This window comes from Eubalaena glacialis, chromosome 7 (assembly GCF_028564815.1).
Source record: "Eubalaena glacialis isolate mEubGla1 chromosome 7, mEubGla1.1.hap2.+ XY, whole genome shotgun sequence".
NCBI lineage: Eukaryota > Metazoa > Chordata > Mammalia > Artiodactyla > Balaenidae > Eubalaena > Eubalaena glacialis.
Genome location: NC_083722.1, coordinates 58,815,137 through 58,830,275, shown reverse-complemented (window position 1 = coordinate 58,830,275; position 15,139 = coordinate 58,815,137). Strand labels below are relative to the sequence as shown.

At 43.9% G+C, this 15,139-nt stretch overlaps 1 protein-coding gene across 1 annotated transcript in view; it reads right to left on the bottom strand.

The window, feature by feature from the left end:
* Positions 1-567: 567 nt before the first annotated feature.
* TGFBR2 (transforming growth factor beta receptor 2) overlaps positions 568-15,139 on the bottom strand; it is a 93,574-nt gene continuing 79,002 nt past the window's right edge. Inside the window, exons 6-7 of the mRNA XM_061196451.1 lie at positions 5,754-5,881; positions 568-3,093 (exon numbers count right to left, since the gene is read on the bottom strand). Of these exons, the coding sequence (XP_061052434.1) occupies positions 2,914-3,093; positions 5,754-5,881 (308 nt within the window). The 3' untranslated portion in view covers positions 568-2,913. The remainder of the gene's footprint in view (positions 3,094-5,753; positions 5,882-15,139) is intronic.

The following is a 15,139-nucleotide window of genomic DNA, read 5'->3' as shown; positions in this document are numbered from 1 at the left end:
ATTATGTTGTATACCTGAAACATACAATGTCGTATGTCAATTATACCTCAATGAAAAAGCTCCAAGTGGGATGGGGTGGCTGGGTAGAAAGGAAGAGGGAGGAAGCATGACACATGGCGGGGTTGGGGGGGGGGAGATAGCGGCAGCCTGTTACTCTGAGGAGTGGGGAGGGAGAAGTGGGCATGCGCGGAGCCGGCTATGCACCCCGCAAGAAGCCATGTGTGGATGCGGGCCGCTCCCAGGACCCGGGGACAGGGGAGATGGTCGGGGATGTAGAGGGACACCGTGCTGGACCTGGGATAAGGGGCAAGCCACCACCAGCATCTGCCACGTCTCACAGTACTGAAGTGACTGCTTTTTTAAAAACAGGGACCTGACACTGTCAGTTGAAGAAGACAATGAATATGGAAAAGTTGGAGAGGATTTGTCTTTGTGGCTTTTTCCGCACAAACTGCAAAATAACCAAATGAGGCTCGTGGGCACCTATGAATAGGAACAGGAGGCAGGAAGCTGACCTGAGTATTTTTGTTTTATTCAATCGAATAAACATTTTATTTATATAAAAGACAAACAATGCATAGAATGAAAATAAGTGCTTGACACAGTTGATATAAAAAGAGTATATAGCATTCACATTCCTATTTTAATAAATGAGTACTGGTGAAGTGTTCCATAAAAGAATAAAACTTTCCCTTTATGTAGAGTAGTGAAAAAAGTCAGTATTTTTAGGAACTACAGAATGATATTCCTTGGTCTTTTTCTTGAATAAGGGAAACAAACATAAAACAAGCCACAGTATCATCTGACACTACATTCCAGTTTATGCTGATGACCACCCAGAAGTGATAAAGCTCTTTTGACTCTTGGAAGATCCCATAATGGACCAGTATTCTAGAAATTCACCACTAGAGGTCAATGAGCAACAGCTATTGGGACGGCCTCACCAGCCCTAAAGTGCAGGGGATTTCTGGGCACTTCCGCGGCATTGCAGGTCAAACTACCTTAACTCTCTCAGCCCACCCCACCGAGCAGGGTTCCTAAAAGTTCCACCTAATCCCAAACTTCAGCATATCTGCTAAAACCCCAATGAGATGGGACCTTCCAAAACCCAAGTAGAGCTGGTCACTGCCAGTCCCTCTCCAATATTCCTATTTGGCTGAAAATAAGCTTCAAAAACATTTTTTAAAAATTGTCATTTGCAGCATTAACACTTGTCTGTGGATTAACGAGTTTCCTATGGAGTAGTAAAGCACATTCTTTGTTCTTGTCCTTGTGGACACAGATTTCCTAACTGTACATGGGACTCCTGTGTCCCACATTCAAATTCTCCAAAGGTTGGGGAAGGCAGGTGTGACTGAGACCAGTAACCATGACGACAGCTTCTTGGAGTAAAGGGCTCCCTCTGAAAGCAGAGGGGGAAGCTCTTAAAATACAAGCAAACGAGATTTGGGTTAACAGGGAAGGCCAGCTTCAAATCTTAACCCCAGGAAGGGAATCAGAGTCATACTCTATAGCCAGAGAAGGAGTGCGTGGACGCACATTTCTCACAGGGGCCCTTGGTTGGAAGCAGGTTTAATTCCCAGACTGGGGTGGGGGGTGGGTGGAAAACACAAACGTTCATGGCAGAAGTGAGCAGCTTTCTAAGTGTGTCCACACCTGCGTCTGTGAATGATGTGGCCCAGAGAGAACTGGAAACCATTTGCTCTCTAGTCTTACTTGAGGATCCAAATTTTTTTTTTTTTTTTTTTGCAAAATCTCCAAGTATTTAAAAAGTGCCTTGATTTTGTTAAACACTGTGCTGGCCAAGCAAAACACACATTCAGAGTGCCTGAGGAGACTCCTGACTGTGGCAGTGCTGTGCTGCTCAAATACTTTCCCCTTGGCCAAAATGTGCTCGAGTCCCCTGAAGCCCAGAGCATAGAACCTACTAGTGCTGCATAGAAAGCTGGAGACTGAAACCAAGAGTGATAAAAAACTAAACATAAAGAACCTGGAAGGGAGACCTGTTCCCTTTTAGGAAACAGGTAACAGTAACATAGGTATGAGGGGAATTTTTTAAAAAATAACAATTTCTCATTAGTAGAAGGCGTGGCAATTTCACGGGTGGGGAAATGTGTCCTGATTTTTCTGTAGCCTGTGAACGTAAAACATGGGGCTTAAAACATTTAAGCAATTAGAAATGGGGCAAAGTTTCTGAACTAGCTGAGGAAGGAGGTTCACAAACCAGAGGTGGGTCGTGAAGCTCCGGTGACAAGTCCAGGAGAGATGATGGCACACGGGGACCCCAGGGTCTGGTCCCCAAACAGTGCGACTCCAATCAGCTCCATGGCCGGAACAGGACCCAGTACAGGGAATTATTACTTTGCAAAAGCAAGTGCAACTTGGCCACAGCAGGCTCTGAGACCTGGAGCCTCTCTCTGAAGGCAAAGACCGCCCCCCCTCGCCCCCCCCCAACCCCTGTGTGCTCAGAGGCCCAGCACATGAGTGACTGCCAAGTGCTGAGGCTGCCCCAGAGCCCTTCCTTCTGTGCTCAGTGCCAAGCTCGCCCATCCAACCCATTTCTTGGGCATATTTGATCTTTTTCCTCACCTCTTTCTAAAGTATGGCTGTATAGATAGATATAGACATATATAGATATATATAAAACATAGCTATTCCATATTTATATACAGGCATTAATAAAGTGCAAATGTTATTGGCTATTGTAAAAATCAATCTCATTTCCTGAGGAAGTGCTAACACAGCTTATCCTATGACAAAGTCAAAGACATAGGACGCTTCCTGTCACCCCCTCCCCAGCTCGGGGGGGAGGGAGCGGCCCCGGGGTTCCAGGAAGCATCGTCCAGGGGCAGCTTCCTGCTGCCTCTGTTCTTTGGCCACAGGGGCAGCCACACTGGCCGGCCGCCGGAAGAGCTATTTGGTAGTGTTCAGGGAGCCGTCTTCGGGAATCTTCTCCTCCGAACTGCTCCTGCCCGAGAGTCTGTCCAGATGCTCCAGCTCACTGAAGCGCTCGGCCACACACTGCGCCGTGAGCCGGGCCTCGGGGTCGTGGTCCCAGCACTCGGCCAGCGTCTCGCACACCATCTGGATGCCCTGCAGGGGGAGAGGGTCCACAGGCCTCTGAGAGGGGATGGCGGCTCCTGGGGGCAAGGCAGCCCCTGCCCTGTCTCTGCCGCCATCGTTCTGTCCCCGCCTGCAGGCCAGTCCCCAGCACCATCTGACTGCAGCTGCAGGCGGCCAGCGTTCCGGGGCCATCTGATCACAGGAAGTGGGGAAATGAAGACACAGCACAAGGCCCCCCAGTAGGCTTCTGGGGCACAGCAGCATCCCCAATCCTGAAAATTCCTGTGAAGTGGGCTTCTAATGCCATCTCACACCTTTCTGTTTGGTGGGGAGGGGCACAGCTTTAGGCTTTACTGTTGAGGGCAGTTTTAGGTTCATAGCAAAATCAAGTGGAAATTACAGAGAGTTTCCATATACGCCCTCCACCCTCGCGGACAACCTCCCCTGCCATCAACACCTTGCGTCTGTGTGGTGCATTTGTTAAAATCGGTGAACCAACACTGACACGTCACTATCAACCAAAGTCAACCAGAACACGGTTCACGGTAATGTACAGGACGTGGGTTCTGAAAAATGTGTCCATCGTCACAGTATCCACAGAAGGCCACTGCCCTAAACATCCTCTGTGCTCCACCTCGTCACCCCTCCTTCCTTCCCCCTCAGCCCCTGACCACCACTGATCTGCTTATTGCCTTAATGGTTTTGCCTTTTCCAGAGGGTCTTAAGAGCTGGAATCATATACACATTCCTATGTAAACAGGACTGAATATCTGAGTGAAGTCCAGGCATTGGTCTGGTCGCATTTTCTGGGTTCAAGTCCCATCTTCCAGCAGCTGCTGAGGAGACCCTCTGCTAGGCCCCTCCTCTCCTGCCTCAGGCTGGACCCTGTCTGTCTTTGTAGGTCCTGCAGGCTGTTTCAGAGAGTTCAACCTAACCCCATAAAGGCCCCATTCAAAAGGCCCATCCAGAAAATGCTGCCCACAATGCGTGACAAGGGTCTTCATTCATGGCTGTAATTTTTATTTTGCATTGCAAATATTTTTATTTCAAGTCATTTTCTGGAAATAAAGCAGGCACGGATTAACTAGATAGCCCAATAGGTGGAAACAGACTGCGCTCTTGCCAATCAGAAGCCCAACCCTATCACTGGTGTCCCCTCACACGAGTGGCCAGGTGGGATGGATCAATCCCAACTCTGCCCTGAGAATGGCACTTTCCTGTTTGCAGTCTAACCAACAACTTTCCCCACACACCTAGGAACCTGACCCTCCCTTCCCGCCCTGTAAGTGAGTTCATGATGTTGAATTAATTGTGTAATTCACCTAATTGGTGGTATTGATTGATGGCCTTGTTAAGAGTGGAGTGTTATTGTTGGTACACAAGTAACATTTATTTTATTCTGGCACTGTAATTACAGACAGTAAATTAAATTAAATATTAAGCATTAACTTGAAATAAATAGGGCAACAAATCTCATTAAGAGAAAAAATGTATTATGCAAATTCTTTCCAGAATTTTATCATCATGAATAATGGCTTCATTAGAAGAACTGTACAGCAGAGGCGGCAACAAGAGTTTGAAAGAAACAATACTAGTGCCTTCTGATTTCAGAGTTAACACAAAATAGTCTTGCATTTTCAAAGTCAAAGAGGCTTTCCTGAAACCCAGGGACAAGCCCTGGGCCACGGCCTGGTCCACGCTCTCCCCCGGCTTTATCAGGGTCTGTCCGCTGAAGTGGCTCTTGGCCAGGGCTGGCACTGCTCCATCTGTCTCCTCGATTGCACCTGACTTGTGGTTTCTGTTTCTTATCTGAATTATTTGCCTTGCCCTTAGGAAACCTATGACTTAGCCCCAGCCTTCCCTGGGTAAGGGAATTCAGCCAAAGGCGGCCATAAAAGGTTTACGTCAATGGAAAGGACAGTCTTGTCAGTGAGCTATGGGCACAAGGCCCCTCTCCCTCATTCACGGCTCTTCCCTGCTGTGCCTGACAGTCCCCCGCTCTCACAACCTATGCCTCCTTCTCCTCTGATTGGGGGCATTTTGATGAGGGGAATTTGGATAGGTCTCCCTGTATGTGAGAACCACTGCCCTGCTATGGATGGATGGCCTTACCTACCATTGCTTAAAAAGAAAAAAAAAAAGAAGCCATTAGGAAGTTCTGGAAAGACAGATTTCCTATTTGTTCCCTTGCCCTTTGCTCTTCTGTGCTTTCCTTTATCCCAGCCTCCTCCTTCTCGACACACCTGCCGCAGCCTGAGCGCACAGCAGCCCCTTGCGGGCCAGCTGGCTGACAAACACTCCTTCTTTCTCACTAAGTATTTCCTGCCAGAGCTGAAGATTCCCAGAAGAAAACATTTGGAACCCAGAAGGGAACAAAACATAAACTCCCTATAAGAGGTGAGTGGCACAGGCTGCAAACAAAATATTTTAACTCAGAAGCAAGACGGCTTGGACAATATGACAAATGCCCGTCAAATGATTCTGTGTGAGCCCTTTCTGAATGGTGGGAAGAACATGCAATAACAAGGTCATCCCACTTTACTGAAACTTCTTTATAAAGAAAAGTGAACAGGGTCATGGAAAACAAAGGGACCTGCCTCAGATTGATGCCCAATAGCCAGGAATTCTCTCCTACCTAAGATATTACTCTGGATGAACTTTACTTGCCCTTCGCAACAGTCACTCCTTACCTGGTGGTTGAGCCAGGAGCTGGGGATTTCGGGTCGTCCTCTATCTCTCAACACGTTGTCCTTCATGCTTTCGACACAGGGATGCTCCCGCACCTTGGAACCGAATGGAGGCTCATAATCCTTCACTTCTGTTGGAGAGAGCAGGCAAACACAGGGCCCTTGAGAAGGGTGTGCACAGCTGAGACACTGAGTGTGATGCACCTGTGATTACGCTAAGGGCAATTTTTAATTCTTGTGGGTTCAAATATAAGGAGGGGTTGTGGAAGGAGCTTGAGAAGTATTCAACACATGACTGTTGAGTGCCCACGATGTCCTAACAGCTGGGGACAGAGCGGAGAACAAGACCAACAAGGTCAGGGGATTCAGGTTTTAATGCAGACATCTCAATGGGGGCGATCCTGGTTCTTGGGAGGTAGAAAAATCTTACATATTACAATGGTTTGTGGCCCTACAAAGGTCCACAGTACATAAATAGATTTAATATGTGGTATTAAATTTCTCGGGGAGATTCAGCCGTAAAAAAAGGAATGAAATTCTGATAGATGCTACAATACAGATTATGCTTAGTGAAATAAGCCAGACACGAAAGGACAAATATTGTATGATTCCCCTTATATGAGGTACCTGGGACAGGCTAATTCACAGAGACAGAGAGCAGAATAGTGGTTGCCAGGGGATGGGGGGAGAAGAGGTAGAGAGATATTGTTTAATAGGTACAGGGTTTCAGTTGGGGAGGATGAAAAAGTTCTGGAAATGGATAATGGTGATAATTACATGACACTGTGAATGTACTTAATGCTACCGAACTGTACCACTTAAGTTGTGAATTGTAACCACTTAAAAATGGCTAAACTGGTGAACTTTATATCATGTATAATTTTCCCACAGGGAAAAAAAATCATGGGGAGTAGTGATTAAGAAAAAAATGTCTACAAAGGCTCCTTGCAATAGTAATAATGAAAAAGAGGTTCAGAAATGCTGTTTTAGATGACAGAGGAGAGAGACTGGTAACATCAACAAACAAAATTTAAAAAGGTAACTTTCCTTCAGTGATACTTGCTAAAAAGAAAATAATGAAGGATGATGTAAACACTTCATTAGGACTTCAGGTTTCAACTAAGGACAAAATCTTTTCTTCTTTTTTTAAGGGAAATTCAGTTTGCTGATTTTCTTCTAATTTTTCTTATTGAAGTATAGTTAGTTGACTTACCATGTTATATCAGTTTCAGGTATACGACATAGTAACTCAATATTTTTATGGATTATATTCCATGTAAAGTTATTATAAAAAACTGGCTATATTTCCTGTGCTGTACATTACGTCCTTGTAATTTATCTATTTTATACCTAGTAATTTGTACCTCTTAATCCCCCTCACCCCTAACCCTCTGGCAACAAACCATAGTTTGTTCTCTGTATCTGTGAGTCTGTTTCTGTTTTGCTTGTTTTATTTTGTAGATCCCACATGTAAGAGAAATCAAGCAGTATTTGTCTTTCTCTGTCTGTCTGACTTATTTTACTAAGCATAATACCCTCCAGGACCATCCATGTTGTTGCAAGTGGCAAAATTTCATTCTTTTTTATGGCTAATATTCCATTTTGTGTGTGTTGTGTGTACACACATATACATTTTACTTTTGTATGTAGTATAAGAAAGTGTTCTAGTTTCATTCTTTCACATTTAACTGTCCAGTTTTCTCAGTACCACTTATTGAAGGGACTGTCTTTTCCCCATTGTATATTCTTGCCTTCTTTGTTGTAGATTAATTGACCAAAAGTGTGTGGGTTTATTTCTGGGCTCACTATTCTGTTCCATTGAGCTGTGTTATATGTCTGTTTTTGTGCCAGTACCATACTGTTTTGATTACTGCTGCTTTGTAGTATAACCTGAAGTCAGGGAGTGTGATCCCTCCAATTTTGTTCTTTTTTCTCAAGATTGCTTTGGCTATTCAGGGTCTTCTTCAATACACATGTTAGGATTATTTGTTCTAGTTCTGTGAAAAATGTCATAGGTATTTTGATAGGGATTGCATTAAACCTGTAGATTGCTTTGAAGAGTATGGACATTTTAACAATATTCATTCTTTTATTCCATGAATATGGGATATCTTTCTATTAATCTGTATCATCTTCAATTTCCTTCTTCAATGTCTTATAGTATTTAGAGTACAGGTCTTTTACCTCCTTGGTTAAATTTATCCCTAGGTATTTTAATCTTTTTGATTTGATTATAAATGGGATTGTTTCTTAACTTCTCTTTCTGATAGTTCATCATTAGTGTACAGAAATGCAACAGATTTCTGTATATTAATCTTGTATCCTGCAACTTAACTGAATTCATTTATTACTCCGAATAGTTTTTTGATGGTGTCTTTAGGGTTTTCTACATATAGTTTCATGTCATCTGCAAACAGTGACAGTTTTACTTCTTCCCTTCTAATTTGGATGCCTTTTTATACCTTTTTCTTGTTTGACTGCTGTGCCTAAGACTTCCAATAATATGTTAAACAGAAGTGACAACCGTGGGCATACTTGTCTTGTTCCTAATCTTAGACAAATACCTTTCAGCTTTTCACCATTGAGCATAATGTTATTTAGCTGTGGCTTTATCATAATGGTCTTTATTAAGTTGAAGTGTGTTTTCTCTATACCATCTTGCTGAGAGTTTTTATCATGAATGGATGTTGAATGTTGTCAAATGCTTTTTCTACATCTATTGAGATGATCATATGACTATTCTTTCATTTTGTTAATGTACTGTAAAACATTGATTGATTGGCAGATACTGAACATCCATAACCCCTGGAATAAATCCCACATGATCACGATGTATGAGACTTTTTATATACTATTGAATTCAGTTTGCTGATATTTTGTTGAAGATCTATGTTCATCAGGGATAACGGCCTGTAATTTTCTTTTTTTTTATAATGCCTTTGTCTGGTTTTTGTGTCAGGGTAATGCTGACCTCTTAGAATTTGTAAATTGTAAATCTGACCTCGTAGTTTAGAAGTGTTCCCTCCACTTCAATTTTTTTGCAATAGTTTTTGAAATAAAGGTATTAACTCTTCTTTATATGTTTGGTAGAATTCACCTGTGAAGCCATCCAGCCCTGGACTTTTGTTTGCTGGGGATTTTTTAATTACAAATTCAATTTCACTTCTAGTGATTGGTCTGTTCAAATTTTCTGTTTCTTCTTAATTTAATCTTGGCAGGTTGTATGTTTCTAGAAATTTGTCCATTTATTCCATGTTGTCCAATTTGTTGGCATAACTGTTAGTAGTATTATCTTACGATCTTTTTGTATCTCTGTGATATCAGTTGTTACTTCTCCACCTTAATATCTTATTTTGTTTATTTGGGTCCTCTCTTTTTTCTTCTTGGTGAGCCTGGCTAAAGGTTTATCCATTTTGTTTCTCTTTTCAAAAAGCCAGTTCTTGGTTTCATTAATCTTTTCTATTGTTTTCTTGATCTCTATTTTGTTTCCTCTCTGATCTTTATTATTTCCTTCCTTCTGCTGACTTTGGGCTTTGTTTGTTCTTCTTTTTCTAAGTCTTTTAGGTAGAAAGTTAGGTTGTTTGAGATTTTTGTTTCTTGAAGTAGGCCTGTATCACTATAAACTTTCCTCTTAGAACTGCTTTTGCTATGTCCCATAGATTTTTGAAAAGTTGTGTTTTTATTTTCATTTGTATTAAGGTATTTTTATTACTATTGCTTTGAATTCTTTATATCAGGTAAATTATCTGTGTTTCATTAGGGTTTTATCTTGTTTCTTCATTTGAAATAGAGTCCTCTGTCTTCTCACTTTGACTATTTCTGTTTGTCTCTCTTAAATTAAGTGAAAAAGTTATCTACCCTGATCTTGAAGGCATATTCTTCTGTGCATCCCTATGCAGTCTGCATGTGCCCTTTGTGGCTTTGGTGGGAGAGCTGGATCTGAAGTGAGCATGGACCGTGTCTTTTCCTGGGGTGCTGCCTCTGCTCTGGGGCAGGGAGCAAGCAAATCTGTCTGTGAGCTCTTCAAGAGTGGGGTCTCAGTTTCTTACAGTCCTCTGGTAAGCCCCACTGGTTTTCCAACCAGCCAAGGGGGCTCATCTTCCAGTGCCAGACCCCAGGGCTGGGGTGCTTAATATGGGGCTCAAACCTCTTGCTTCCCAGGGAGGATCCTTGAGCTTGTGATACTCCCTCCTCTTCTGGGTCATGCAGTAGGGGTGTGAGTCTGGACGAGATCACTTGTCCTCGCCTCCTACCTGACTTTGTGTGGTTCTTTCTTTATAGCCTTTGTTGTAGAAGAGCTGATCTGCTAATCTTCAGGTCATTCTCAGAGAGATCTGCTCTGTATGTAGTGGTAGTTTTGACATGTTCATGGGGGGAGGTTAGCTCAGGGTCTTACTACTTTGCCATCTTGATCCCCCCTCATGTTCTAGGGTCGATATCTTTATAGAAGCTTCCTTGAATATCCCCAGAGCCATTCTTTATTAGACGTCTGGGGCAGAGCTCTATTTTAGGGTGTAGAGCCACTGCTTATCTGTCTCACTCGACCAAACGGTGAGCGTCTGCAGGCAGGTTCAGAGTCCCTTTCTCATGCTTGTATTCCTGGCACCCATGGCAGGGCCTCCCATACAACAGGCTCTCAATAAATGCTTTGTTGAGCGAATGAATGAATTAATCTCAGATCCTGTCCAAAGTGGCCAATGCATAAACTCTGGGTGAATATTAGAACATCTATTAATTTAAGTGGGTGGGACAATACCCATGTCAGTGCATCACAGGACAATTTAGAAAATAAAATCACTCCAGTACTGAAACATGCCTGAGCCAAAAGGGAAGAGTGGGCTGGATTCGCCATTTTCCTCCAAAATAAACAGGACCTTTGGCCTTTACTTCAAAATAACCCTGTTTAATGAGTGAAACTTTCAATAATTTGCCCTTCCAGGCTGAGAATTGAAGAAGCATTTAAGGCAAAATGACATTTTGAAAAGAGATGGCTTGTTCTTGTTTATTTGATTTTCCCCCTTTCCCAGAACCTTACTTGCATATTTATCTTTTTCCGCCTCACCCAACTAGAAGAGCTGGCAGGGTATTTTCTTTTTCCTTAGTTGGGATGAAGGCCTCCACTCCTCCACCACTTTGAGACAAGCACAAACCATCCTTCTGTGTGTCTGCATTTGCCTTTAAGTGCCCATAGCACTTAATCTATACTGCTCTTGGGGTGAGATCTGAACTTTGATTTGCATAGTATTTATACGCCTTACTTCTTTCTTCTAGTCCCTTATCGTTTACCGGACTGTAAACTCCTAAGGCCTAAGGCAGAGGCTGAGTTTTGTGTCTGCTGAAATTGTGCCTTATACACAGTAGGCTTTCAATAAATATGAGCTGGCTTGAATTCAAGCAAGAGCTAAGTTCCCAGTAAGGGTTTACTCTGACCTAAATCTTCTTTTCTATAAAATGAATGGGCTGAGCTAGATGACCTCCATGTCCCTCTCCAGAGCTATCCTGTAATTCAATCTAATCAAATAATGATGCTCTCTTAGTGCCATGCCCTGAGGTATGTATAATATAATATAATATAATATAATATAATATAATACAATATAATATAATACAATATAATATAATATAATATAATGTAATGTAATATGATTTGCATATGACATAAACTGCTCCTTAGACAATGTATCAGTCCACTGACTCTCCATTTCCAACTCTTTTGGCTGCCATAGCAGATGTGGTTGGCAGCCTGCCTAGACCCCCTTTACCAAGCCAAGAACACCAGCCCCGAGCTGCTGCAAACGCTGAGTTGTAAGGGCTCACAATTTCTCCCTTCTATGGAGAATTACCCTTGGTTGATGGGAGCTTCCTGGCCTGGAGGGCAGTCTGTAGCCAATGACGAATTAACATGGGAGTTTTTTTTTTTTAATTGGTATAATTGCTTTACAATGTTGTGTTAGTTTCTACTGTACAGCAAAGTGAATCAGCTATACATATACATATATCCCCTCTTTTTGGATTTCCTTCCCATTTAGGTCACCACAGAGCACTAAGTAGAGTTCCCTGTGCTATACAGCAGGTTCTCATTAGTTATCTATTTTATACATAGTGGTGTATATATGTCAATTCCAATCTCCCAATTCATCCCCCCCACTTCCCCCTTGGTATCCATACATTTGTTCTGTACATCTGTGTCTCTATTTCTGCTTTGTACATAAGATCGTATAGACCAATTTGTTCAGATTCCACATATATGCGTTAATATACGGTATTTGTTTTTCTCTTTCTGACTTACTTCACTCTGCATGACAGTCTCTAGGTCCATCCACATCTCTACAAATGACCCAATTTTACTCTTTTTTATGGCTGAGTAGTATTCCATTGTATATAGGTACCACATCTTCTTTATCTATTTCTCTGTTGATGGACATTTAGGTTGTTTCCATGTCCTGACTATTGTAAATAGTGCTGCAATGAATATTGGGGTGCATGTGTCCTTTTGAATTATGGTTTTCTCTGGGTATATGCCCGGTAGTGGGATTGCTGGGTCAACACAGGAGTTCTAACAGTCTGTCTTGCCTCTAGAGGAGATGACTACTGTGCAATTCATGCTCCAGGGCTCCCCCTGGGATAAGGCTGATGGTGGTGGATATGGAGAAAAATGAGACTGTTGCATTTTTCTTTTTGTGCCTTTGATCAAATAATGTGAAGAACTGCAGAGAAAGCAAGTCAAAAGGTGAGTGGGGTTAGTTCAGAGAGTGCCATCTTTTAAAATAAATACCATCTTTTAAAAATTTTGGAAATGCCTCTAAGAAAAAAAAGCAAACAGCTTAGAGAGTAAGATCGAGTTTAGCACTTTTAAAAAGAAGTGCTAACGGTATGCATCATAAGTAGGGGTATTATTCGTTGTGTTTACCCCAGACCCATCATAAACTAGAGATGAGGACTTGGAAAAGAGACATCAACTCTTTGTGCCTCAGTTTCTGTATCCACAAAACAAGAGAAAGCGCAAGTGCTGGCCATCATTAACACAGTCCTCCTTCGGTACTCGTGGGGCGTTGGTTCCAGGACCAGAGGCAGATACCAACATCTGCAGATGCACAAGCCCCATATTTGCCCTTCTGTATATGAGAGCTTTGCATCCACGATTCAAGCAACCGTGGACTGTAAACACAGTACAAGATCCGTGAGTGGCTGGATCCGGGGATGCCGAACCGCGGATGCCGGCCAAGGGCACGCTCACTACCCTAGGACGCTGGCCACAGCACTCAGCACTCACCCTGTGCACCCACACTGGCTCAAATCCAAGAGGGTCAGGCCGACGACTGGGGTTCATCCTTCCAACGTGCCCCAAGGGCAGCCCTCAATCAGCAGCAGATGGGGGCTGGAAGATAAACCGGGCTTCCTTGAGCCAGGGGTGTGATGCTGAGGTGCACGTGGGCTCTGTGCACTGCCAGGGTCCCCAGTGGGATCATGCTCTGGTTGTCCCCGTGGTGACCTGCCTGGTAGCACAGGGCTCATCAGCTCCCTCCCCTTCCTGACTCACTGCCTGTTCCTTCTCTCCGTGGCTTTTCCTGCCCTCTTTTTCCTACAGAATGCTCAGCTCGGGCTCCTGTTCCAGGGCCCGAGGCACCCAACCCAAGGCAGACGCCCCGCTCGCAACGGCAGGACCACCTGCTGGGACCAGGCTCCCTCTCGCGCCTCAGCTGGCTGCCTCCCTACAGGCGCAATGGGGACCTTGGGATTTCCTTGAGGGCCTCACACAGCCTCTGTTCTAAGAAACTTTTAGATCTCTCTGCTCTTCTTCCCACCCCCATCCCGTCCTCCCCGCAGTCCTTTCACTGAGGGCCACCACCCCATCCCGGCCCCACAGCATCTCTTTGTCTGGCTGGAGGCTCTCAGGAGAAAGTCTGCCGTCTCCGGCTCTGGAGCTCAAAGGGGACCCAGGCAGCGGAGATGCTCACTCCCTGAAAGTCAGCATCTGGTCTGCAGCTGCTGTTTTGATCGTGGTTCCAACTTCATAGAGCCGTGAAGTTGTTGGCAGTTTTCCCCTGAGCACAACCCTGACTTTTATATCTGCCTTCCTTCCAAATTATCCTGCCTGGAAATGCAGGAAGATGAAGGCTGCGATCCCGGGCTCTCTTCACTCCTCTCCCACCCCTCTTTTTTTTCTTCCCTCCTTTCCTTTTGATTCTTTTGCACGTTTTGTCTGCCTCACAGGCTGCAGCAAGCTGGGGTTGTGTTTCTCCTCTTGTGAAAATACTTGCTCAGCTGGCTGCTGTGTGTCAGCTGCTATTCAAAGGCCGACATGGCCAGGGATTTGGAAGTCAGCCAGCCTGGGGGCCTGGTTGGCTGGGGTGACGTGACTATTGTGCCTGCTGTGCTCCCAGAGGGGGCCCTGAAGGACCCACCTTCCTCCGCTTCCCACACACCACACACGGTGCAAACACTTGCATGGACACCAGACAAGCCGAAAGCCAGGACAGAGACTTCTTTGTAGAAGAGAACAACTCTACTGATTTGTCCTGGAGGGATGGTGAGTTCATGGCTTTCCTCCTTCTTTATAAAACAGTAACACACTGGCCACCTCCTTCCATTTGTTCCCTCCTCAAGCAACTCTGAAAAACCTATTTTCTTGGTTTCTCTTTTCTGTACTTTCAGATGACCCAAGTGCCTGAAATAACAACCCCTGTTATTAGCTATCCCCTAACTCTCTTTTGTTTTTCTTTCTGCAATCATCATACACACCCCCAGCCCTTAAGTTATGATTTCATATCTATTCATGCAGTACTTGTCTTTCTAGCATAGTAGTTCTTCATTAGACACCCAGTCCCTTGAGGACAGGGACTCTTTTTTTTTCACTACTGCATCCTTAGCATTTTCTTTTAATTTTTATTTTAAATTGGACTATAGTTGATTTACAATTTGTGTTAGGTTCAGGCATACAGCAAAGTGATTCAGTTATACATATACATATATCTATTCTTTTTCAGATTCTTTTCCTTTATAGGTTATTACAGAATACTAAGCAGAGTTCCCTGTGCTTAGTATTTTTTTTTTTCCTTTGAGGTCATACCATACATTTCTCAGGTATTATTATTATTTTTAAATTAATTAATTTATTTATTTTTGGCTGCATTGGGTCTTTGTTGCTGCACGCGGGCTTTCTCTAGTTGCAGCGAGCGGGGGCTACACTTCGTTGCGGTGCGCAGCCTTCTCATTGCTGTGGCTTCTCTTGTTGCGGAGCATGGGCTCTAGGTGTGCGGGCTTCAGTAGTTGTGGCACGCGGGCTCAGCAGTTGTGGCTCGCGGGCTCTAGAGCGCAGGCTCAGTAGTTGTGGCGCACGGGCTTAGTTGCTCCGCAGCATGTGGGATCTTCCCGGACCAGGGCTCGAA